This window comes from Motacilla alba, chromosome 4A (assembly GCF_015832195.1).
Source record: "Motacilla alba alba isolate MOTALB_02 chromosome 4A, Motacilla_alba_V1.0_pri, whole genome shotgun sequence".
Lineage (NCBI taxonomy): Eukaryota > Metazoa > Chordata > Aves > Passeriformes > Motacillidae > Motacilla > Motacilla alba.
The window spans coordinates 10,080,200-10,107,006 of NC_052045.1; the positions used below are offsets into that span (position 1 = coordinate 10,080,200).

Sequence of the window (26,807 nt, forward strand, 5' to 3'; positions counted from 1 at the left end):
TGATGTCTCCTCAATGCACTGTTCTTTCTGCCTCTAAGACTTATTCCACACACTTGTGACTGCCCTGCTTTGCTTTCTCACGGGGGATAACTTGTACTATCTGTCCAACAGCCACCTATTTGTGATGATTGCATAATCTCAGACCTAAGGCTTTCCAAGTTGTTTTAACTTGAAAGTCAGTGCAAAAATGTCTTTTCTAATTTGGTGAAGCTGGGCAAGAACATGCCCCTGATAAGCTGCCTTAGTGTTTTCAAATGCATTAAAAATGTTCCCAGTCCCATGGCAAGCTGTACTAAATCTGCAACTCCAGAGGGAGCAGTTGGCTTTTTGAGAGAAAGCTGAGATTCCCACGGGTTGCAGATGGCCTAAAAGAAGTAGAATTCCTCTGTCAATGCTTCATGGGTCATTCCATGAGTAACTGAGAAACTCACCACTCTGTGGATCTCAGGTTTCTGCTGTCAGGCAGTTTGCTTGACATCTCTAATTTAAAATATGAACAGAAGTTTAAATTTCAGATGTATTCTTTCAGTACTTGTAAAGCATTTTATTATTTTACCATCATTCTGCCTTGCTCTGCTGCTACTTACCTGCTATTTTTTTGCATGTTAAGTTTCCAATAAGCACCTCAGGCTGAGACATTAGGCTCAGATATGGAACTCTGTCAAGCAGCTTGTGAATTTGCAAGTGTCACATTACCAGAAGATGCCATTTACTGTATTACTGCATTTCTGATTAAAATCTTCAATGAGAGAAATGAAGCTGAAGGCTAGTGAAGTACATTCGTTTCTTCCTGCTGACAATGTTGCTGTAAGCAGCATTTGAAGGGTAATTAATTCAGTACTGTACACTGGACCCTTTTTGTGGGCAATTTGCAGTGAGTCAAATAGCTTGCCAGCAGCATGCATTAAAACAAAACAAAAAAACCTCAGCAAAGAAACAAGCTAAAAACCTTCCTGAGAACAGAAGTTGACAAAAACATTATAATCTGCTACACCCTGCTACATGCAGTAGGTTAAAACCATGCCTGATGTAAGCAAGTACATTTCCATTTATCCAGAATGTCTCTAATCTGCCTTTCAGCATGTCAGTTTAAGTGGGAGTTTGTAAAAACCCAATGCGTATGACATAGCTTTGACATAACAAAAAGTAAAATGTTTTCCAAACATGTAGCCCCTTAACATTATTTTTGGTGTAGTATTTAGCCATGGCTCATGCAACATCCTGACAGTACTGTATGAGCCAAATGATTAAATATTAGACCTAAGGTAAAGTCCAAGATGCAAATGCAGAGGGATAGATGTCTCAGCAGCTGTCAGAACAACTAGTTTTACTGTTTCAGATTATTTGGAAAATTCCAGGATATGGCAGAGACCAAACACTTCCAAGTATGAAGGACAGAGATAATCTTCACCATTTTTGATAGCTTTCCAAGATCTAATCAACATCATTTTGTCTCCAGTCAGATTCATGCAAACATCACCCATACTAGAGTTCCACTGAGCTGTGGTACAGTAAAACACAGCACAATGTCATTTAAATCAGAAGACTGAAAATACTGGATAGATGTCTCTTCCTTAATGCTCCTAATGGCCTCAGAGATTTCTTGTAAAGGGAAATGTAAAAAAAGAAAAAAGGCAGATAGGGCTTTGCAAAATTAGAGCACCAGTGGGAATGGATGCTAGTGGTCTGAAATAAATACCTGCTACTATTCCATCCAATCCTTCCAACATTTCATGCTGAACCACCAATGCTATAAAATCAGTGGCATTGCAGGCAGCCATGAGTTAATATCATCTGCCTAGACACAACCTTTTCAGCAATAGCCCAAAGGAGATTAAAACCCCTCAAGCATTCTTTCCAGATAGGCTGGATCACAGATTTCTGATGTTTTTTACTGTAACAGCAGTTGTCTTTCTATATTTTTTTCAGTAATCTCAATTCCCAGGAGAAGAACTGACACAAGATGACAGTCAGATTGGCAATGTCAGAGGAAGATTTCTGAACAGAAGCACCACAGTTTAGCTGTTGCTGCATCCAGAGACTCTGCTTATCTCTCATCCATGAGTAAAATTCTGGCAGTTTTTAATACTTGACTTATGGATGAACAATATTTCAACAGCCTGGAAGACTCAAGATCAAGCAAAGTGTGGACTGAGGAACCCTTTGGGGTGCCCAGTACATTGCAGATTACTGTTGACAAACCTCAGGAGACACAGCACGAGTCTCCAGGCACTGCCCTGACTCCAAAGATGCAGCCACCCCCATCTGAATCCCAATGATCTTCTCAAAATAACTATGAATTTGTCTGCAGTGGGAGGAAATGGTATCTGGGGTGTCAGTGATACACCAATGCCAGCAGAGCCCTACTCCTCAGTGACAGGAAGTCAGAAGCTATGGTGAAGGTGGGCTGCTGCTCCCACAGGGAACTTCACTGCTCTTCAGTCTTCAAAGGCATGGCAGGTATCAGGGTAAAGAAATGAAATACTCAGAAACAGCTTTTAAATCCAAGTTAAATCCCATCAATGATAGCTTTAAAAGATCAATTCCTTATATCTATAAAAGCACGTTGATGGGATTATGTACAATCTGGCTGCTAACATTTGCAGTGACACAGAACACTGTACAGGCAACTTGAGCACTCACCTCCTCTCTGCAACTCCCCACTGTGAAGGCAGTTAGATGAAGAAAATTTTTCAGTGGTGACTTTTGGTTTAAACTGCACACAGAGCCAGCAAAGGACCCTGCCCCAGGTACAGAGGCCTCATTCATAAGTGCAACACTCCAAGAGACCCACCAGTGGCAGGTGGGTGCCTCTCATGGAGTTCATCTTCATGGCCTGCTGTTCTACATATTTATAACATCCTGTTACATTATTGATAGTGATTAAATGTTTAGGTATTTCAGATCAATAATGACTGTTTACAAATTTACTTTATTAAAAATTAATGCTGAAGAAAAAGTACACTGAATTTGTGTGCACGATTGTGTTGAGGTTGTAAACTAAGTGCTATGTACTGTGAAAATAAAAAATTCTTATGTGCTTATTACTGGAACATGGTTTATCTAATGCATAGCCTAGTTGACAGGGTAATAGTCAGGTGATGTGGATGATTTGTGGATCTCTTTGTCAGCATGTAAGTTATAGCTTCCCAAGTGAACTGCAGCATAAAAACTTATGTGCCCCTCCATTTCAAATGTTCAAGAAAATGTGTTACCAGGTTTTCTGAGCAAGTAAGTGCCCTTTTTCTACTGCACAGTTCCTTCCTGTTAAAGGGAAAAGCCAATCTCACAAACACTCAGGGATCACTCTATAACCTGCAGCACAAACCAGTAAACTCCACACTGCTTTATCAAGGTGTAGCAAAGGCAAGGAAGTATTTAAATTATGTGTCTAGATTATATGTAAGTGACACAATAAATTCATTGCACTGTAAATACCAATCAAATTGTACTGGGCAGAAAGCTGACTGAAGACAGCAGATGTGAATCCAACTTGTCCTTCTGCATCCTGCCATTACATATGCACAGTGGGAACTTCCTCTGCTGATTTTACAAGTATGAGACAACTCACCTTCCACAACAGTCAATCTTGTTAATAAGAGCAGCAGAGTGTGTTGGTGGGACACTTCCACCAACCAGACAAGTAGCAACCTGATAACCAAGATTCTCAGCTGTTGGTTTAAAGTTTGCTATCCTCTTAAGTATTTTACAAGCACTGGTGAAAAATTTTCAGCTATCCAGGTATCCCCATTTTTCCCCTGGTTAAATAATTAAATTTCAAGTCTCAGTATTCAGAAAAGTCTTTCATTTAAAAGAAGACTCACCTGCTCTCAAAGGAGACATCTCCTGGGATTACATGAGTGCTTTCCTTCCCAATAAGGAATCTGATTCGATCATAGAAGAGCCTTGGAGGATGCTGAGAGAAGGGTGGTTGGCTGTGCTGGATAAGGTCAAGGGGATCAGGTGAACCCTGGCAGAGAGGACTTGAGTAACAATTGCTTTGCTGACAACAGTCAGGGTCTACACAGTCTGTCAAGCCATCTAAAATGGAAAGGAAATTGAGCAGTTCTGAGAATAAAGCACCACATTTATTATCAGAGAGCACAGGAGGGATGTAATCAATGTGAAGGCATGCTGATTATGACACAGTCACATTCAATAAAGCATTAATGTACATGCTTAGTCCAGGAGGGTTATTTGTCTCAGTCATTAAAACTGTATCACCTTATCAAATTTTCAGTGAGAAAACAGAACCTACAAACTAAGTGAATAGGGAAGAGCAGGACAGTCTTCCCTGCAGACCAGGCAGAAGAAAGTCACTACACTTGCCAGTGCAGTGTGATCCCCACTGTGCAGCTGCTCCCTCTAACAGCCCTTTATTGTCAGCACTGCCTGGTCACCCCAGGTGGGACATGCACCCCAGTAATGAGGCCTGAAATTTACCCCATTTTGCTAAGTGTCCCCACTGAAGTAATAAAAAAATGTACTTGATATAGTTGTCTAACATCTGTTTTAAGGCCTACAATAGTTTTACAAGTTGTTTAGGATATTTACTTTTCATTTATTGGTTGCAATACCAGAATGATCCAGAAAGGGCATAACTGTAACTACACTCCTGCAGCTGATACATGAATACATACCTGGATTCAGGCTCTATCCAGTGACCGGACAGCTACAGTCCTCTCTATAGATGTTTGCACCATGAAAGCAAATTTGGAAAGTGAAAATAAAGCTACTTCTCCTCTGTCCATTTTCAAGTATGACAAATAGAAGAAATAATAGATTTTTTCAGAAATCTACATTTCTTCATGAAAAAACTTGCAGCAACATTTGTGGGTGAAATTAAGTTGCTTAAATATCTAAAGCTTAAGATGAAAATTGAAGCACTGAAGTGCATCTAAATTAAGCACCTACATAAAACTTAAAATTGGGCTATTGACATGTAATTGTTTGTATCAGCAGCTTAGATGTCCAAATTGGCTAAATTACATACTCAATCAGAAACAGATTTAATAGGAGATGGTAAAATATCCAACAATCTTCTTCAAAATCCACTTTATGACTTAGCAGCTGTGATGATGTTTTATCCTTCAACAAAGACACTTTGTATTTCTAACAAGGTTGGTCTGAATAAATGCAGAGTTATCACATCCCTGTGTGGGTCTCCCTTGTGTTGAAATTGGAATGCTCAACATGCTGTCAGATATTTTCACTTCATGTTTTGACTTTCTATTTTCTGTTCATACCAACACTTTGAAGTCTATCAAACTGTACCTCCTCTGGGCAAACTGCACCTCAGGGGTGCTCCAGGAGGGAGCAGGGGAGCTCCTGGAGTTTTGTTGTTGACTTTAATGGGTGCTAGACCAATCCCCAGCCAAGCCTACTGCTTTCTCAACAGAGCTCAGTGTGAATGCTCAGTAAATGCCAGCATAAAACATTCACTTTGAAAAGAAAGCAAAAGCCCTTCTACAGAACAAACCCATTTAATGAAATGGGCTTTCCTGGCATCCGAATATCCTTGCCTGACCTTAAGCAAGAGAACTGCCTGGCTAAGCAAAAAATATTAACAAATCTATCCTCTGTAAGTGGGAAATCAGATAGAGCAGGCTAGCTTTTGTAAAGATGAGCCAAGGGCAACTGTAGATAGCTAGCAACAACAATGTAGGACTCTCAGCTCCAGCAGAACTGGCATGGCTACAGGTCAGTGTGTGCTTTCCACATTCCCCAAATCCTGGAGACAACAGACATTTGCCAGCAGTGGAAGAATAACTACACAGGGCAATGTTGAGTTTATTGACTTTGAGTGTAGAAGTCACTTTATATTCAGGAAAGCCTAGGAAGCAACTGAAATCTGCTAGGAAGTCAGGAAGCTAAAACAGTAAGGGGCCTCCAGTCTAAACAAAAGCACACAGGAAGGGAAGGTTCATAACATGAACCAGAGTAGTTTTCAGTGTGTTCTGATGGAAAAAAAGGAGTTTTTTGGGTTTAAACTTGAAGACCATGCTTGGAACTGCAAGGAAAAAAAAAATTGTTTCATCTATTTTTTGTCCAAGGAATGAAGCTCTCTTTATTATTAATAAGAACTGAAAAGCATGAAATTACAGATGCTTTTCAGCATCATCCAAGACTAAAACATTAAAGAATTCTACTGGATTTGCAAATGTCATAAAGACATTGAAATCTCTTGCTGTGGCTTATACTGGTAGTGGCTCTGCCAGGGAAAAGGTTATGGCAGTGACAAGTCTTGTTCAAGGAGTCAACAGATTTTCTGGAAGATACCAATTTCTACAAGCTCACCACTGTCTACCGAGAAACTTGACAAACATTGGTCTAGCAGATTTTGTGCTAATCAGAAAAAAAGGAGCACTCATTTCAGAGTAACAGTATCCATGGGGAAGCTATTTTGGAGTAATTCATTCCACACTAGCAATTCTGATTAATTTTTTCCTTGTCAACAAGCTATTAGATGTGGGAACTGAGCTGACCTGATTCTCTCATTTATATAAGAAATAAAAGTGAAAGGTCACAGAAATATTAGAATATGAAGGTCTGCCTAGGAAAGAAATAGCTACAAAAATAACACTTAACTATTTTGCTTTTTCTAATAGAGTCCTCATTTTCCTCTGCTTCAGTCAAGAGCTTAAACACAGTGCATTCAGGCTGTACACAAAAAGAAACCAAGGAAAGGGAAAGCAGTTTTCCATCTTCCAGTCAGACTCAATTTTCCTCTTTTCTTTGCAGCTTACTTGTCAGCAACATGACTGCCTTATAAACTCTTCCAGGTTCTGCTAATGGAATTATTTTGGTTTGAATTACTTGCACCTGGGTTCATTTGCCTCTTCAGCCTCCCAGGGCTTCAACAGGGAGGGTTTCCCACTAGGAGGGTGTGAAGTCCCAGAAGCACATCTGAACAAGTCATTTTGAGACTGGCGTTATGTCCTAACAGCCCTACAAACGTATTAAGTGCTGGGTTCAGCAGGAACAGCTTACAGGCAACAAAGGCTACAAAGTCATCAGAAAAAGAAACTGCTACCCAAAATACCAGTTTAATGCAAAGGAGCAGTGTTCTTGGTTACACGCCATCATTCGTGGGTTCTCTTTCTCATGGTGTATTTTTAAAAAATATTTTGATTGATCAGATGGGAATTTATTTCAATCTCCTCTCACAAACATGCAGAATGAAAGAGAAGACACAAGTTAGGCTCAGAGAAGATGCTTCATGGGCAGTAAGGCAGGAAGTGCAGAAGCAGCACCTTCTCTGGGCACCCTTAAAATCATGTATTTGGCCCAGACTGCCATGTGTATTTTAGGATAAGTAACTACAATTATCTGAAGAATGCAATTCCAGCTTTTCTCCAAACAATCAACCAAAATTTAGAAGAGAAACTGAACTGAGAAACATTGTTATCATTTTCTGAAGAAGTAAAATAATAAAACACCTGTTTCAGGGCAAGCAGGGAACTCTTAAGCCAAAACAAAATCTTTGTACCACTTTAGGCTCATTCAAGACATTGGTTTTAAATTAAACAATTTAAAAGAAAAATAAAGTAAGAAAATCCAAATCTAAGACTTTAAAAGAAAACTCCTATAATTTAGCACAATATCCATAAAAATGAGCCAGACAAACCAAGCTGGTACAGAATCACAAGCTACATATGGAGGCATTGTGATAATGCAAATTGTATTAATAAGTGCACATGAGGATAAAATTTTCAACAAGCCAATCCTATTTGAAATGAGATTTTTAATCCAGGAGAAAAACCAGGAAAAAAAAAAGCCAAATAAATCTTGTTTATAAACTATATTGTCAAATTAATTCACTCAAAAATGCTACAAATACATTAGTCAGTTCTCAACCAGTGGTCACAATTTTAGTTAAATTTCTGTATCAGGAACCAACTATTAAAAAACTCACTGTGTTAGCAAATCAGCAGGGTTTCTTTTAAATCTCAGGAGACAACAGTCAGGAGTATGAACAAACTACTACAAACAGCAAACACTGTAATTCATACAGCAGGAGATCCCTGTACACTGAAGTTTTTACTGTCAATTACCCCAAAGAGCATCACAGCATAGGTGCAGACTAAAATGTATTACAGATGTGTAAATGGTTCTGGTTTGTTATTAGCATTTTTAAATTTATTTTATGTGAAAGACAGGCACATTCACAGTACACTACAGAATTATATAACAAAGTGATTTACATTTTGACGAGTCTGAGATTATGGCTTCCCATCCTCCAGGTACCTTCTTTTGTATGCAAGGATAATGATGAACTGGGATTTTTGTTTTGAAAGTGAATTAGAAAATTAAAATATGTTTCATATTACTGCTAAAACAGAATTTACAAAGATCAACTTCAAGATAGAAAGCACTTCATAGTACTCTTCAATAATTTAAACAACCTCAAAGAGAAGGCAGAACATGCCAAAATAAGTTCCTCTGTTTCCAGTCACAGCACTCCTATCAGCATTGCAATAGATCACAGAACTAGGACAAGATTTTACTATTCCTTTGCTGGGGAATAGATTTTTTCAGGAAGCCTTCTATAAGGAATGATATTAATATTTATCGGGTCAGGAGTGTGTGTCAACGGAATCACACAAAGTTTTCCATCAAACAAAATACATTTTCTTGCTTATATATTTATATATATATTCCTTCTTCTATATGATGGAAGGGATGTCACAAGTGTTGTGAAATTACTTCCTCAGCTATGCTTCTGCTGCAGTCATAGAAGGCTCATGTTGTGCTTGGTACAGCACATTTTCTGATGTACACATTGGGCAGCAGTCTCTCTTCTACAGGGCATGACCACCTTCAGCAGCCAGAAAAACTGGCAATGGACCTGTGGCTATGGACCTACCTCTCCACTGGCTACTTTCCAGCAATTCATAGCTCTCTACTTTCTATGCCTGGGAAAATGCTGCATAGTGAGTGCATTTCGTATGTTTTGCATTTGAGCTTTCCATGTGCTGCAGAATACTTGTGTTAAGTTATCATAAAAATAAAATAAAATAACAGTTGGAAACAAAAAAGGCATTTTGTCAGCTCTAAGTGAATTGCAAGAACATTGAACAAGTCATATATTCTGTGCCTGATACAAACACCTGTCACCTACTTTTCAAATCCCAGCATTGCTATTCTTCTCATCCACCTTTGTAGTACTTGCAATTCATAAGCACAAATATGGCAATCTCACAATAACTCACGTTCCTGAAAATGGATCTGTGTTCACAATTGGTACAAATTGTCTAGATACAATTTCAGGAGCACCAAAGGACAGTAAAGAGGCACTGCATGGGGACACTGGTAAGGGAACAAAGAACAAAGTGGTTCACACCAGCAGTGGTGGCTTCCCTACTCCACCAAGTGAAGCACACAACAACTTGCACAGCAGTTTCTTATCTATTAAACCACTGAGACACTTTATTAACTGGCTATGAAAATGAAAAATTCAATCAGACTCTACCTCCCATGTTGCTGATGTTAGTTATTTTAATAAACCATCCACTATCATTAAATGCTGGTGAGGAAAACACAGCTAGTTAGCAATAAAACTTACAATTGCTATTCTTTTGCTTAGAAGTTCATTAAATGAGCAGAGTTCTCACCCTTTCAATCTTTTTTTCACACTTGCAGAAGATGTACTGAAATTAACTATCTGGTTAATGTAAACAAATAGATTTAAAATTTTATGGAAATGTCAAACCCAGAATACTATAAGAAGTGGTGTAGATGCTTATATGGTGCATGAACATGTATGCAGACATGCTCACTAACACTTCCTAATGATGTGATTGGATTTTCGTGTCACTGAGCAATCTCTAGATTAGATATGTTGTGCTTAGCTTTGGGCACCACAATATAAAGCCGTTAGAAAATGTTCAAAGCCATTAGAAAATGTCTAAAGCAGAGCTATGAAGATGGTGAACCCCTCTAGGGGAAGCCCTGAGAGGAACATCAGAGGTCACTTGGCTTGTTCAGCCTGGAGGAGACTGAGGAAGACCTCACTGTGGTCTTCAACACCTGCAGAGGGACAGGCACTGATCTCTTCTCTCTGGGGACCAGTGACAGAACTTGGGGGAACACCATGAAGCTGGGTCAGGGGAGGTTTAGGTTGGATATTAGGAAAAGGTTCTTCACCCAGAGGGTGCTAGGGCACTGGAACAGGCTCTCCTGGAAAGCTGTCACAGCACAAAACCTGACAGAGTTCAAGAAGTGTTTGGATTACACTCTCAGATATATGGTGTAATTTTTGGGACCATCCTGTGCTGGGTCAGGAGCCACACTTGGATGATTCTTGCGGGTCCTGTTCAACTCGGGATGTTCTATAATTCTGTAAGTACCAATGACTTTCATGTTCACTGCTGCAGAGCTACCCAGAGGGGTGTGTGTGTATCAGTGCACTCCTGCTCTGTCTGTACTGATCCCAGTGAGTGCCAGCCAGAGATGGAGCTGTGAGATCTATGTTCAGAACATTTTCACAGAAAGTAAAAAATGGGATTTAAGTGTCTCCTTAAATATTGCCTGTGCTGACTTTATTCACCACAGGCTCAGTTCAGTCTAATTAGTGTTGCCAGGAATCTAAGCAAACGGAATCAAAGCGTAACTTCAGAAGAGACGAAGCAGCAGCAGCAGCAACTGTCAAGAGTCTCTAATGCTTATTCATATGCGTTAATTCAAAGTGCCCAAATTTTATCCATAATACATAGCAGGCAGCAGACAGTGAGGCTGTTAACTGGGAACACTGATGTTTATATAAGGAAACCCATCAGTGTACCTATGGAAAGCTGTGAGTGTTTTACCCAGGGAGTACCAGTAGTGTTTGGCCTTCCACACTCGGGACAATAAGAATATATCAGGGTTTTCAGAAACTCTAAGTATCCCTAGAGAGCCCTCGCTGCTCAGCAACAATGAAAACCATTCCCATCAGTATTATTTATATTGGGTAATAATAGCATATTACTTATATATGGACTCAATATCTCTGTGATGGATGGGTTATTAAAACGCCAATGGACGGGTCAGAAATACATCAATATTTCAGCAGCACTGGTTATCAACCCAAGGCTATGCTGAGTCATATATTTCCTTGTGCTTGGAAAAGCTTGGAGAATGCTACAATAACTGTCTGAAGTGACTGAAGGCATATTTGGAAAAGAATTCAAAGCTTGTAGTAAACAGAATTTTCCTTACAAATAAACAGGCAAGATTGATTCATGAAAGACAAACAATAAAAGGAGATGCAGGCAAATTTAAAAGAGAGATCTGTATCAAGGAAACTAATGGGAGTGACAGGCTGCAACTTTCAGCTTGAGACAAAGACCTGTTTGTGCAGCAGCTGGGTAAGTATAAGTCCAAAAACCAGGGAAATTGTAGCTTGGCTACAACTGAGTGGGGTGTGACCCATGAATGCCCTGTGTGTCCCCACACCCCAGCAGTGTGTTCTGCCTCCTGCCCCAAGACACAGGCACCTTGCCTGCAAAGAGGTCTAGAGATTTCTAGAGATTTTCTGGAGCTACTGGAGCTTGCAATGAATCTAAATTAGCGTCAGGACATGAGGAAATTACCTGCTCAGATGAGCTGAATGGTTCATCTTATAAACTGAATTCAAGCCAGTTGAGACAGTGAAAGAAGGAGGATAAGGAATGGGAAATTACGCTGAGGGAAGCCACAGTGAGGGAAAGGCCCCACTGCAAAGGACACCTGCTTGACTCCTTGGCATTTTTTAATGGACATCACACTGCTAACAGACTGCAGAAGCACTCCATGAGAGCAAGTGCAAACCATGCCATCGTGCATCTGTTATAATGCTAAGACCTTTCCACTGATATTTGTAGTGATATTTGAACAGGTAAACATGCCCTTAAGCCTGCGAGCAGGAAAAAGCTAACAGAGAGTTATGAGCTGGGATGGGAAAGGCAGCTCTGGTAGAGCCAGGGAACAAGTGCAGCAAATCCTAATGGGGCTCTAAAAGAAATTCTACTTTCCCTGCCCCCGAGAATAGTTCCACATGTGTTTTATCTTACCACCAGCAGTAACTGCACTGAGGGGATCTTGGTGCTTCAGTGGCTGCAGGACCAGGATGCCTGTGAATATGCTTATTATAGCTTTTCTTTATATGATTATATCAGTCCTTTAAAAATTAACTCAAGACTTTATCCCTCCCAAAGCTTTTGTGCTTTTAACAGAGGGTGAAAAAAACAACACTAACTGTTCCTCATGCCAATTAAATGGCATTATTGAATCCTTATGGTTGGGATTAACCTGTATTTTTTTACTGTGTCTCTGAATGTAGTTTTAAATTATAAAAATTTCAGTTATTCCATCCCCGAAAGTACCATGTGACAAATTACCTGAAAAAATAACTTAAAACTACACAAAATTATTCTTTTGTCTAAGTCCTAAAATTAGAGTTTGTTCAAAATTATAATTGCTGAACTTTACTACAGCTTTGTCCTTTGGTGGTGACCTCCTCCTCATAAACTTGGAAGCACAATAGGACTGAGATATAAATGTTTGATTTAAACACAACTGGAATGATTAAGACCTTTGCTAGGTGAGAATTCCATGATTTGGCCTATACAAGGCCACTTAATTATCTCTTGGGCTATGTCTCACTAACTATGATCACATCCTAAGGCCTTAGGAAGCTGTCAGCTGTGTCTAACTCACCTGAGTGCAAGCTCTTAACTCACCTGAGCTGCAGGTGAAAATGCTAATAACTTCCATCCTGATGAACCTACTCCAGGTGTGTAGCTTGATGGATGGAAGCTTGCTATGCCACCATAATATTCTCATAGTCTAAGGCTCAACCTCCCAGCAAACAGGACTTAAGAGGTAATGTCATACCTCCTTCCCAATTCCTGATTTTCCTGTCATGCTGGTATACAAAGCCTTAAACACACAGCTTCTGATTTCATCTAACATTGGTATAACTCCAATGACTTTAGGGGAATTTTTCTAATTTATACTTATGCCAAATCAGGTCCTACGAACTTCATATATATATATATATATATATATAAAGAGAAGTGGTAATAATATGTAAATATAATTTTCTTTTCTTATAGGAAATTGTGAAGAAAACTTAATTACATTTAGCCCATCTCTAGCAGTCAGATTAATTAAATATTTCTCTCTGCACTTATCTCTAATTTTAATGTCAACAGAGCTGTCCTAGTCCATGTTATGTTCCCATTAAAAAGGGAAAAGAAAATTGCTTTTAAAACCCGCAGTGAAATGATGTGAAGTGTCTGCCTTAAACTGACAAATTCAAGGAGATTTAGAGTTAAAAGTGCCAACTCTTCCAATAACTCACTGTTATTGCAGAATGTAAAGCACCCACAATCACAGTACAGGGCAGTTTATACAGAGCCAGTTCACAGAGTGTAGCAGAAAATGCTTCCCATACATTACAGGCTGACCAGGGTTTCAGTGGGCAGATTTCAGAGTGCAGGCGGGTGAGTCAGAGCCTCGGACAGCGGGGGAGAGCAGCGACAGATGGGAGAGCACAGGGGGCAGGGATGCCAGCTGTGGGACCTTGTGTGACAGGGACACACTCTAGTGCAGGAGAGCACAGACAGTGGGCAGAGACAGCGTTCTTGGACCTCTTGGAAATAAAGTGGAAAAGGAAGGATATGAGAGGAATAAGGCAATTTTGAACAGGGTTCAGAAATGAGGATGCCTTTGCCAAAGGACAGCAGGGTCTTAGAGCCCACAGGATACAAAATCAGAAGGTCTCAAAATATATCTGTAAATGAGGAATCATCACTGAGTCAGAATGTTTCTATTGAGGTCCCACAGTGACCTCAGTTCTTGGACCTACATCAAGCTTAATTTATCAATGACCTAGAAGAAATCAGACAATCATCACAGCAAGGTTTGCCCCTACAGTCAAGTGTAAGATCTCATCCAGGACACTGATATGGTCTTTAGGTGTGACACAATAAGATAATATGCATTTTAATAAATCTCAGTGCACAATCTAAGGAAAAATAATTTAACCACTTTTGGGGCTGATCATATAATCATAGAACTGTATGGGTTGGAAGGGACCTTAAAGATCACCTTGTTCCAAGCCCCTGCCATGGGGAGGGACATTTTGCACTGTTGCAGGTTTCTCAAAGCCTCATAAAACCTGGCCTTGAATCCACTCTCTGCTGTACAGCTCTGAGGATGGGACAAGCACATGGTAAAGGATGGTAGCAGGTGAAGGAGAGAAAAGCAATAGCCCTTGACTGTTCAGTAAATGAGTATTCCTAAAACAGACAGGAAAAATAATTAACTCTGAGAGAAACCAGTCAGGAATATTGTGGCTTCTCTCCCACTGGCAAGTTTGAAATGGAGCTAGATGCTTTTTCTTAAAAAAAAAAAAAACAACAAAACTCCAACTCTTGTATTAAAACAAACTATTGGAAAGGAAGCGGAGACCAACGTATGAAAGAACTATGTTTTCCCCAGCAAGCCTAAAACTTATGCAACCTTAGAATGAAATCAAGATCACAGAGGACTGAGGGGAGCACCTAGTACCAAATGCCCTTATTCAACTGATAGAAAGGAGCAAATGATTATTTCAGTATCGGGCTCTGTTTACAGTACTTTCCAAAATCTCTTCTGCACACTTTCTACACTAGTTTCCTCAACAGTCCTTCAAAAGTAGGTCCAGATAATTGCAAGAACTGTGCTGTTCTTGTGTCTCAGTAGAAATATTAAGAGAGACTAATGTTAAAAGCAACTGCAAATGTGCACTTTATGCTTGCAAATGTATTAAATTAATAATAATAGAAGACTAACTAGATGCATTTTGATAGGCACAGAGGTTTCTTTCATTTGGGTGTCTCTTGGCTATTTTTTTCTGAAAGGCTGACAGAATTATGAGGAAGAGTAGAAAGGAGATACAGGAAATTACTTATAACACTTTTGTTTTGCTTTGCTTTTTATGAGGAAAAAAAACAAGTACTGGGATGGTAAATATGGCCACAGATATTTTCTGCCTTCAGTAGCATCCAGCACAAGGGTCTGTTTCCTCACTCTATTACTTCAGATGAAGTCAGTGGAAGAACTGTCTTGAGCAAACAGACAAACATTGACATTTTGTGATAAAAAGGAAAGCATACACCAAAACTATGGATTTAAATGGCAGTCAAGGATGTGACAGATAAACAGAGACACATGAATTATGTATCATACCTCCATCATTGTCCAGGTTATCTGCACACACCATTTCCATGACAACGTTACATCCCGAGCCACTCCAGCCCACTTGACAAACACAGTGCCACCCATTCTGATCAAGAGTGCACCTCCCATTTCCATAACAGAGACCTGGGCAACCATCTAAAAAAGAAAGTATGAAAAAAAGCCTTAATGAAGGGGTATTTTCTCTTATATTGCAGTTGCAATTATTCATTAACATTCCTATTTCTAGCACTATACTTGCTGCCTTCAAATGATCACAGCTTGGGAGCCACTTACACTTCTGGTAAAATATGGAAAAACCCCCAAATTTGTCCTTCCCTTTGCTTGCACAAAACTAGTTTCTCAGTGAGGAATGAGGATTTTTTTAGTGTTTAATATTTTGTGCACAGGAGTAAAGTGAGTAAAGTCATGCTATAAAGTTGCAAAGTCATGTCCCTCCCTTTCTCTATTGAAAAATAAACTATAGTTCACTAACAATATCACACACATAGTCAAGATTTATATCAAAGATATACATGGAAAATATTGTCTAAATGACAAACTGGCATCTGTGGACATAATCCTACACATCGCAGGGAGTGGAAGTGACCTTTTTATTCTGTTCATAAATACTCATCTGACTGAGAAAAAAGCCAATTTGATTTATGCTACAACACACTCTTTCCACAGAAGGCAATTGAGGGAGCACTGCCTTCCTGTTCTACTTTCTTCCTTTAGAGCTGATTCCAACAGGACCAACACATGCCCCTTGGTGGTGCTGATTCTAGATCAAAACTGGGCCAAGGACTGTAGCATCCTTTCAATTTTAGACTTGCAAGCTCTGAATCAATAGTGATTTGGACATTCACATCTAGATTTCTTGTCTGCAAGAGTGAGAGAGGAATGGTCTCTTGGATGTGTACACTCATGTCCATCTGCTTGCATAGTGCAGTGCCAGCTCAGACATTTCTCAGATCCTCACCATGTCACACACCGAGCCAAAGGACAATGGATAAAGCTTGGCAGTAAGTTTGACAGAGTGAGTGGCATCACTTCTAAGCTGACTCCTTTCTTTTTGCCAGCATAGATATACAGGATCTGAAAGCCCCTGTGCACCTGATACTGATCATCAACACACAGGCGTTATCAGAGAGAGAGTTTTTTTTGAGGAGAGAAGAATCGGTGCCTGACAGCCCTGAAATGCTCCAAATGGAGTTTGGAGGAGCCAGTCGGAGAGTCTGGTCTGTCAGGCTGTGATTCACAGCCCCACATGCAGCACATTTCCTGGTAACTTTACATGAGACACATGATCTCCCTCCTTCTCACCCTTGGCACAGTTTATCAATCACATCTGCAAACAAAGGGATCAGAGAGTCTGACTCTCTTGCTCAGAAAAACTGGAGATGGGTGGCACCATTTTCTCACACTGAGTTACAGAAGATGCGACTCCAAAACAACATGAACTTGGCAACAACCAAAGATACTATAAAAGCCTCTTTCAGGGAGTTAGCGGAAAGGGCAGGATGTGAGAGCTCTTTTGTGTAATGTGGATGTTTTTCCACTTTCAATCATTGTCCTGCTGAGTTAATTAATTTCTTGTACATGATTATATTTTGCTACTGTGTATGGCTACCCTCTAAGTCTATAAATGCAGAAAAATGAATGCTTATGTGCTTTTACTATTATCTAATTCCAAAGAAATAAAATAAGAAACAGAAAATAAGCGCTGAGATCCTTCTGAACTCATGGTTAGTTTGGTATTTCAGTGAGCAGCATTTTTGGAAGGGGCTGTGTGGGCCAGGCACAGGGACTGCTGTCCCACTGGGGAAGGCTCTCGCACTGACAGGAATGAGCAGGACCTGCGGCGAGGCACGGCAATCGAATGAACAGCACCAGACACAAAGCAACATCAAACTTAACTCTTGTATCAAATGATTTGAAGAGAACTAGATCACATCTGGCACAGACAGCTTTAGAAAACAAGAGCACTGCTCTAGCAAAAGAAACTAACTTCAAGCATAAATGACAAAATAATACTTTTTTTACTTCTCATGGGAGACAGTATCAACACAAGCTTTTTAGCAAGTCCTTAGCTCTGGTATTACTTTGGATGGTAAACAAGAGCAAAAAACGGATTTGCCTGACACAGCACATCAGATGGCCCTGTAAAACATGCTTATATTGGTACAACTTTGCAATTGAGTTGAGCACATTATTTATTAAAAACTGCACTTTCTCCTGTAAATCTCTGTGTATGCATATATATATATTTCCATAAACAAATGTGTCATCTATTCTGGGAACCTAGCAGTACAGAAGCTCAAACAAAATGAGTAACAGAAAACACTCCATTCCCAATACTTTTGTGCATTTTCATTATTTTTTTGGAATGCTGATATGAAAAACTTACCTTGAACAGCATCTAAGTAGTGAGCTTAAAAAAGAAAAGAACAAAACTGAGATGGATCAAACTTCTGTACCAAATGAAAATACATTTGCTTATGGCTTGACACCTGGGGGTTAGATATAAAAGGTCTCCCTCTTCCTGCTGGGAAGATCTGCCAGGCAGATCTATTCCTGCTGCTGTGACCAGAGCATTGTGTTTGTGATCGTTCTCCATTTGATGACAAGTGTGCAGGGACCACACCTGGCACTGCCTACAATGTGAACAGCAGGTCTTTTTATCTTTTTGAGTATTTTGGTCCTTCTCTGGATTTGCTCTAACCAATCTTCAGAAAATTAGGCTGTTCCTCCATCACAAACCTAATTCTTGATTTAGTGAATTCTAAATTCAGAGCCAGGGAATTAATTATCTTAAAATGCTCAGATAAAGATAACATATTCTAGGTTTTTTTTCAAGAAACAAATGTGAGACCTTAAGCTGCTCATCTCTGAAAATTAGATAATAATCTTACTTTGGGACATTTTGGGGAGAAACACTCTTCGACTTTGCAAAAAACTGTAGAATTTAATTAAAAATATAATTATTAAATTTTTATAGTAGACTAATGACTTCTAAAAAGATCTGAAAGCTTTACCTTATTAGGAATATTGTTAGCAGTCAGCTCTAGGAAAAACACCATTAGCAGAAAGTAAAATATGTAAATCCTCAGACAGAAAGGCAAGAATTACATAAGGTAAACAAGAGCTTTGTCTCCTCACACCTTCTACTTTTTAAAACATTTTTTTTCTTCCTGACTACAAAATTCACATATGAACACATCCCAAAGATATGTTAGGACTGAGATATCTTTCCTTTCTGTGGTTTTTTTTTAATTAATTAATCTGTTATTTCCTCTACAAAGAAAGCTGTGCCACGTTGCTATTCTGTGGGACAAACAGAGTGCAGAGGCACCTTTTTACACCTGCCTGGATTCTGAGTCTGTGTTTTTCCTAATAGATTTCAATCAGAATGACGGCAATCTGTGTAGGACTGGATTAAGATTTTACGTATTTCATTTCTTGAGGTACAAAAGCCCCTTACCAATGGTGCAGTGGTCCCCTTCCCATCCTGGGCTGCACTCACACTTCCCATCCTTGCACTGCCCGTGCTCAGCACAGTGGGAGTGGCAGGTCCGCTCTTCGCAGGTGGGTCCCACCCAGCCCTCTTCACACTGGCATATCCCTCTGGAGCAGACACCGTGGCTGCCACAGTCCAGGGTACACAGCTCTGCACAGAAAAACAGAAGTACACCACGTGGAACAGCACTTCCATACAGCAAATAGACTTTGCATCAATTCACTTCTGTATGAATGTCACTCATCTGCTGGATCAAACAAGAGATTTTATCACTCAATACTGACCTTATGCAATCTCCTGCCTCCTCCCTTAGCAGTTACTTGTCAGATGATTTATTTTTTTGGGGTGGGGACTGCAAATGATGGCTTTGCAGAGGGTAGAGTAATAGGTTTGAAGCAGATAAACAATGACATGAAAAAGTCAGTATCTTTGACTAATTCTTCTGAGATTCAATTCTAAAATCTCTTACAAACTCAAATATCGTGAACTGAATTAAAGGATAAAGCAGCACATAAAATTCATATAAGCAAACCAATCTTTTAGATGTTCAAATGTTTTTAGTGATGACAAAATGGGCTTGTACCTGTAGTACAGAGAGCCACCAGAAAGAGAGTAAGAGACGAGGCAAGCACCTCACTCTGGCAGCAGCATGCACCAATACATCACCTACAGGCCATTCAGATCCCCCTAGTTCTAAAATGGCTTTCGAGGATTCAGACTTTTTTTCCCTTCCTGACCTTCATAAGTCAACTGCTAAGAAACCAGAAAAGCTGTTTCAAGTAACACCTCCTTCATTGCCCTTGGAAGATTTCTCTACCTGGGCACTATAGAAGAGCCCTGATTGTGAAGCGGTATGGAAGTCCTGAATTGTTTCAATACCTCACCATATGCTAATTGCAATGCTGCTTCTATGTATACTCAAGTTGTTCTGTGAGAAGAATGGTTTCATTGTAGAAAGGTTCCATGTAGTTTGAATTTATTTAGAATAATTACTGTAAAGACACAGAACTTGCTTGTTATCCTGTAATTAACCTGCTACAGAAATGTCTCCCACTTCTTCCTCTCAGAAAGCAGCTGATAGCACTTACAGTATAAGCCAAACACTCAGGTCTACTCTGATTTCAAATGTCAGTGCTACATATTTAGTTGTGGCAGGATTTTTTCCTTGACAGATTTTAAACAATGATCATTTAGATCTTGGAACTATTGTATATAAACATCCTCAAAAGCATTTGTAGTGACAAATGCTGTCACTTACATACCAAGAAAAGTTTTTAAAGTTTAAATTGAAATCTTATCTTCCAATCATTTTAACACAAAGAAAAAAGGAGCACAGAACTGGAACAGCACAGTGACATCAAAGACATGCTGGGCTCTGTCTTGAGGAAGAGCTTAGCCCTTATTTTTGTTAATAGCCAGGGTGACAGCACAGTGCACAATCAAAAGGATGGGTGAGTGACAAACTGCAAGAGCATTGTCCAACTCAAATTCAGAAGCAGAAGGCATGGTAAAGAACATCACACAAAATTCAGTAAAAGCAACTGCAAAGTACTGTCCTTAGGAAGTCAAAGTCAGCTATAGAAAAAATAATTAAATTTAACATTTGGACAGGGAGTTGTGTTATACTGGAGTACAAGATAAAAATAATTATTTGATGATATGATTCTATGATATTCCTGAAAAACAATATGCAAGACAAGAAAAGAGACTGCTCTATTAAATTCAAATGCTGAGTCTGAGGCATTATACCTTAGAAAGTCTTGATTGCTGCCTGCTGATCATATATTCATCTACTGCTTCATGCCTTGGACTGCCCGCCTGCAGGTACTGGAAAGGATTTCTTCCCCCTTGCTGCATATTTTGTTTTGGCTCTTTCATTTTGTTACTTGTTTGTTCCTTGGAAACCTGGGAGATTGCTTGGAGGACTATAGGAGGACTTGCTTTCTTATTCCATTGGTACTGAAGATGTCTATATACTTGCTCCTGTGTTTAGGAAGTAAATTGATCCCACCAGATCACAAAAGCATCACTTCCAAGCAGACTGGCAGAGGATCACTGGTTTTATTTGAACCTATTGTTCCAGCTGTAGGGCATCAGCCTACTCCTGAGAATTAAATCTAGCAAATACTTTAAGAATTTAGACTGCTAGAGCAATGTGTTTGATCTCCCCTGATCTCCCTCTAGTTCACTATAATTATTGTTTTTGATATTTTACTTCAAGTGGAAAAGACTGTTAAGAGGATATTAAGAAATATTGTGCAGTTTACAGCATACTGAGGTAAGTGGACCTGATGGTCTTTTTTGACCCTCTGGACTGACATTCTACTACACAGACTTTTGCAGTTTTGGGACTGGCTTAGTTCAACTGATTCCAAAACTTCAGGGAAGACTGTAGGCATTGGAATACAGAAGTGGCAATGGCTGAAGTGGGGAAACGAAGCAATACATAGAGCTTCTGACCCTGTCAGCAGTGCTAGCAGCTCCTTGCACTTCTCTGTCTGTAAACAGACCCAAGGACCAGCTGTGGAAAACCTTGAACACATTCCCACACACGGCATGCATGGCTGCATCCCCTGTCTGTCTACCCTGCAGAATCTAATTATGACAAACTCATCTTCCAAACAAACAAAAGAAATAACAGGAAGGAGCTGAAGGCAATGTAGGCACATTCCTACCACAGGGACAGGGGTAGATCTTGCACACACTTCCCTTTTAAAAGCAAAAAATTAAACAGACCTTAAACTGTTAGAAAGTTTTCCACTGTTTTCCCTACACATGGAATAAAATGTTTAAACACAACTTAATGTCCTAATATTTAATGAAGTGGAGATACTAGATTACCTATCTTATAAAAAAAATATCCCAGGTCAGTACACAGAGTCTTCACTCATAAGGCTACTTTTTTTTTGGTTCTATTTTCCAACACAAGATCATACTCAAAATGGACTTACCTAGTTATTGCATTTCCTTCTAAAAATGAATAAAATGAATTTTTTCCCCAAAATATTGAATCTAAATGTTCTTTAATGAAAACCAAACCAAATTTCGTGAGCACCAGATGCAGTGAAATGAGGTTTCTTAGTTTGGCCCAGACACTTTCCTCAGCTACCCTAGCTGACCTGCAATTCAGCCAATTCACACTTTGTCATCACTGAGTCAACCTTGAGACTTGCATTCTTTTTGGTGATTTCATAAACCTTCAGAAGTGCTGTTTACCATGATAATGTATCCTTCTGCCAAGCAAATCCAAGATTCTCCACAGACTTCTCATGCAAAGCAAGGCAAATCAAGCCTAATGTCATCCTATTAATGCTGTAGTAGAACATGCAGCTTTAATCCACAGCTAATTCAAACAACTAAGATCAAAAAAAGGATTATCAGTTCAGGTTGTCCTGCTTTTCAATGCAAAACTATTTCTTAACTCCTCCTGCAGATAAACAAGCCCAGAAACCTTTGTGTAGCAGGGAGCCACATTAGCATTTGTGTTTGTGTTGAGGGTTTCTGCCAGAGACTGGACAAAATGAGACACTCCAGAGAGTGCTCAGGGACCAACTGCAATGGAAAATTATACAGTAAATTTAACTAGGTAAAGAGCTTCAAATAAAGCTGATGTGGCAAAAATTCACACAGAAGTGAAGCTGGACATCAAGTCAGACATGATGCAACTGTTCAGCTCACTGGAGCATCTTCCTCCTTCCAAAGCAGTTGGTCCTGCAGGACACAGAAGCAGCACAAAATGCAGCAGAGCCAGCACAGCAGGGAAGGGCTTTGAGCTTTGGGTCAGTGCAGCAGCTGAGACAGCCAAAAATGTCTTCTCTGACTGAAACAGCTATTCCATTCCTCCTCGTCTCCATACATCTCATGGCTCTGTGATCCCTGCCTAGGGCTTAGCATGGGAAACTGGTGAGATGATTCAGATCATGGAACTGTCAGGTAATTATTCATTTTATTTTCCTGGGTTAATACCTGACAGCTAGCTGAGCTAAATCAGCCCAAGGAGAGATCAAAGCAGCAATACAGGCAGGACGAGGGAGGAGATGCAAATCCCAGCTTGGACAGAGACTGTCCTGCTGAGGAGCCACAAGCTGTGCCATCATGTGACTGCAAAGGACAAGAGCAAAGAGATGACTTCTGTAAGGTAACAAGGGAGGCAGGTGACAAGAGGAACAGTTTGGATTAGTTGACTCAGGGATATTACATCACAATCCTTTACTTGTGCTGTTCTATTAATTGCCGTTCATTCTTACCATGTACAGTGCCACACTCACAGCACCTTAGCTCCTTGACCATGTTGGTGTTCAGGCTTACACAAACCCATCTCTTCCCTGCCACTCCTCTGTGCACACTTTAGTGGGACATACACCTGCCTGCCTGAGCTCTGGGCAGATCGTGTGCAGCAAGCTGGTCTGTGGCTGAGCCCCACTCCTCAGCACATGGGAATTTTCAGGGTTCCCAGGACACCAAGTCACCCAAATTCACAGTATTCATGGCCCTGTGTCAGCTTTTACCTGTACACTTTGAAATCCAAACAAGGTTCTCTAAATGTAGGCCTGGAAAGTAAATTTTGGTTTAGAAAAAAGCCCAACCATGCAGAGTCACTGTGAGCATTGTGCTGGCAGAGAGCCGGGGGATGGCCTCACCTGACCCCAGCAGCTTCCCTCAGACTTTCATCAAATACAGTTTGCATCAAATCTAAAATTCCAAGTCCTTAGACTCACACCAATTAATGAAGAAGTGACTTAAAAAAATGTTCAATTCAGTCTAGAATTTTTACTGACATGTCCTTAATTCTGAATGCTCATTAATTTCTTGGAAAAAGGCAAATGTGAGCTGTGAACCATTATTTGTACATATTCTTGAGGAGGAGACAAATAGTTGATCATTCCTGAGCTAATCTAAAAAGCATTAAAAATTCACTTCACACTCTTCATTTTAATTACCTAAGTCAACAATGAATTCTTTCAAATGTATTTTATAATAAGTTCCTACTTATGTGTTATGAAAAGGGAAATTAAAGCTAAATATTTTATAATTTGTAATGATAGGGAAGATTTTAATGTTAATTCAAGATATGTCAGAAATAACTCCTAGAAAATCATGCTAAGAATACAAAACTATATGTAAACAAAAGTGGCCAAATTCTACAAAACATTCATTATACTTTTGTTCAGTGGTGATTCTTGTTCTACAGATAGTCTAAACTTTCAGTATTATATTAATAATTTTGCTATTCATTTTTTAATACGTGGTTTTCCATAAAGATTAGAAATTAATCTACCCTGACTTTCACCCAATAAGCTTAACTGCTAGAGGCAGCAAAAAAATCACCTATCTAGCCCTAATAAAGAAGTTTTTTCAATTTAAATATACATTACATTTAATAAGTTTGCATGATAATTTCAACCATATTCCTGAGCTTTTTAAATTACCTTCCTGCTGTGTCCTGGAGACAACACTGTTCTGGCTTTTATTTTCAGCAATTCACTTTATTAATATAATTTTTTACACCACAAGAAAGTTCAAAAATGTAAAGTTTTAGGAGTTTCCAAAGTATTTGAGCTTTTTTTTTTCTTTAAAACCTAATGGAAATTTGTTCCCCTTTAAGAAGGTTACCTAGGAGTGCACAGTAGAGCTTTCATGCAGACATCAAGTTGTACATATCTGCACTAGAAGAGATGTTATTTTCATGGTACAGCTTATCTTATTTTCCCAATTTACACAAACTTCTTTGGCAATCTGGATGTTAACTGCATCTGATCTTGGCTTTACACACCAGCAGTGTCACAGAACACTAGTTAGGTGTGTAATTTTTTTTTACATTCTTAGTCAGCCACAGCTATGCCAATAAACCATCCCTGGAAGTGTTCAAGGCCAGGCTGAATGGGGCTTGGAGCATCCTGGTCTTGTGGAAGATGCCTTTGCCCAGGGCAGAGGAGTTGGAATTGGATCATCTTTAAGAGCCCTTCTAACCCAAACCATTCTGTGACCTATGATCAAGCAAGGGACAGCTTTTTTAGGGGCAATAACACAGCAGTACTACGTGGGTTATGCCAGCGTCCAGTGGGCCCAGCTCTTCAAGCTTGAGATGAAAATCAAAGGGATTTTGTCTTCAAAGCATTAATGCTAAAGTCCTTCTCTGTCAGCTGCCAGGTTTTGTGAACATGTTCCCTTTGGAAAACTGAAATCAGGTTCCTGTGTGGAGAGGCAGCAATGGTGCATTTCCCATCTCTTCCCTATCCTCCACACCACTGAGGAACATGTGATGGGAACTTGCCACAGAGCTTAATGTGAAATTTAGTACCATCAGAAATAAACCAATATGATAGATTATCCCCAAATGACTGATGTATTTTAACATAAATTTATTAAGAATAGAGCTGCAAAAGACTTCACAGGATCATCTATTACCATTTCAAATTAAATCATGCCTGGTATCCCTGAAAAGCTCCCAGCAACAGAGAGCAGGACTATGACAGGCAATTCATACCACTATCAGACCATCTTCACAAACAAATATTCTCTCAATCTGAATTTCTCTTGCTGCAACATTCCTTATCCTTCTCTTCATGCATTGCATGCTAATATCTGACAATGAAATATATTAAAGGTCACCTCACAATACCACAACAATGTGCTACAGTTGTGTGAATAAATTCAAAGCAACTCTTCCTGCAAAACTATTGCATTGAATTTATTATCATATATCTCTCCAAAATAATTTTCTCAGTCATTTCTGAAGATTTTGTCCTTGCCCAAAGTGGGACATGGTGGCCCATCCCAACAAAAGACTCAAAGAGTGAGATTCATCTCACCTGACCTGAAACATTTGTCTGAAATACTTTTCTATTACAGTCTGTTATCAGACTAGAATGCTTAAATTTATTCAGCTATTGATATTTATCCTTTCTGACACTGTCACGAAGCAAGACTATAGCATGCATATAAAACTATGTTAAGCCAAAGAAGAATTATTTGGAAAAAACCTTAAGGAGAAAGCAAGTCCAACTCTAAATTACATCTGCCCTCATTTCTGGCTCTGAACCATGTGTGTTCATTACACATTCCAACTATTTACAGTTTTCCATGAATTACACAAGCATGGACATACCTTAGCCCTCTCAAATACAATTTTTTTCTTGTGTCTTCTTGATATCTTCTAATACTTAAATTCATATTAAGCACCCTCTTTCCTGCATGATTACATGACTGATAACCTGTTTCTATTTTCTCTTCAGTAGATCTCTGGGTTTTGTTACGAAATTAATTAGTGATTCCAGAAAATAAGCTTTTGTGTGGTCTCACTAACATTAAAAAAAACCCCAAAACAGCACAGCTGAAATCTGAGAAAAGGACTGGCCCAGGCACTCTACGTTTTGCTCAGTATTATTTTAGGAGCTGTTCTACCAGGAGGCAAAGAGGTATTTCAGGAGGTTGGGTCTTCCTCAGAAAGACAAGAGTTGCAGAAAAGAACTATTGAATAGCCAGTAATTCAGAAAATAAATGGACAGGGATCTAAACTTCACACAGGCCCGACTATTATTTAGGATAAGTCAAACACAATTATTACACAACCATCAACTATATCTACCAAAGACAAAACTTCCCCAAAACTTCTTCATTCCCCGAACGTTACTTCATTTTAAACTTTCCTACTGTAGGCTCCGTGCAGAAAACCTTTCTGGTGTCTTGCCTTGCAGTTACCTAACTACCTTTCTTATCTTCTTACCACAGGCCACAACCCACTGGAACTAAAACGCCATATCCTCACTGTTTGTTACTCACAATGCTTCACTATCCATAAAGTGGTGGTTTTAATTGCTCTCGGGAAATAATCCTACCATCATCTCATTGAACTTATTCTTGATGCATTAGGTACTCTATAAATAACTCTTCTGTCCTCCACTAGGAAGGCTGCCATTAGCACTACTGTGTATCACAAAATATATGAATGCAATTGCATTTAAAAAGCCCTGTAAGGTAGTTTCTGATAATGCTACATCTATTTACAAGCATCTTTTTGAAACTGGAAGCCTCAATTTGCTTGAAAATTTATTTGTGTAGGAAAGTAATCAGTGGACAGACAGAAAGGTCTAGAGGGCAAATA

General features: G+C 39.4%; 1 protein-coding gene across 11 annotated transcripts in view; it reads right to left on the reverse strand.

Moving 5' to 3' along the window:
* TENM1 (teneurin transmembrane protein 1) overlaps nt 1–26,807 on the reverse strand; it is a 796,581-nt gene that overhangs the window by 83,688 nt on the left and 686,086 nt on the right. For 10 of the 11 annotated variants that reach the window (XM_038164627.1, XM_038164626.1, XM_038164635.1 and 7 more), the window contains 4 exons: nt 18,668–18,853; nt 17,594–17,617; nt 15,196–15,342; nt 3,825–4,041 (listed from right to left, as the gene is read on the reverse strand). In XM_038164627.1, coding sequence (XP_038020555.1) covers nt 3,825–4,041; nt 15,196–15,342; nt 17,594–17,617; nt 18,668–18,853 — 574 coding nt within the window. The remainder of the gene's footprint in view (nt 1–3,824; nt 4,042–15,195; nt 15,343–17,593; nt 17,618–18,667; nt 18,854–26,807) is intronic. The other variant, XM_038164632.1, reaches the window with a different exon arrangement.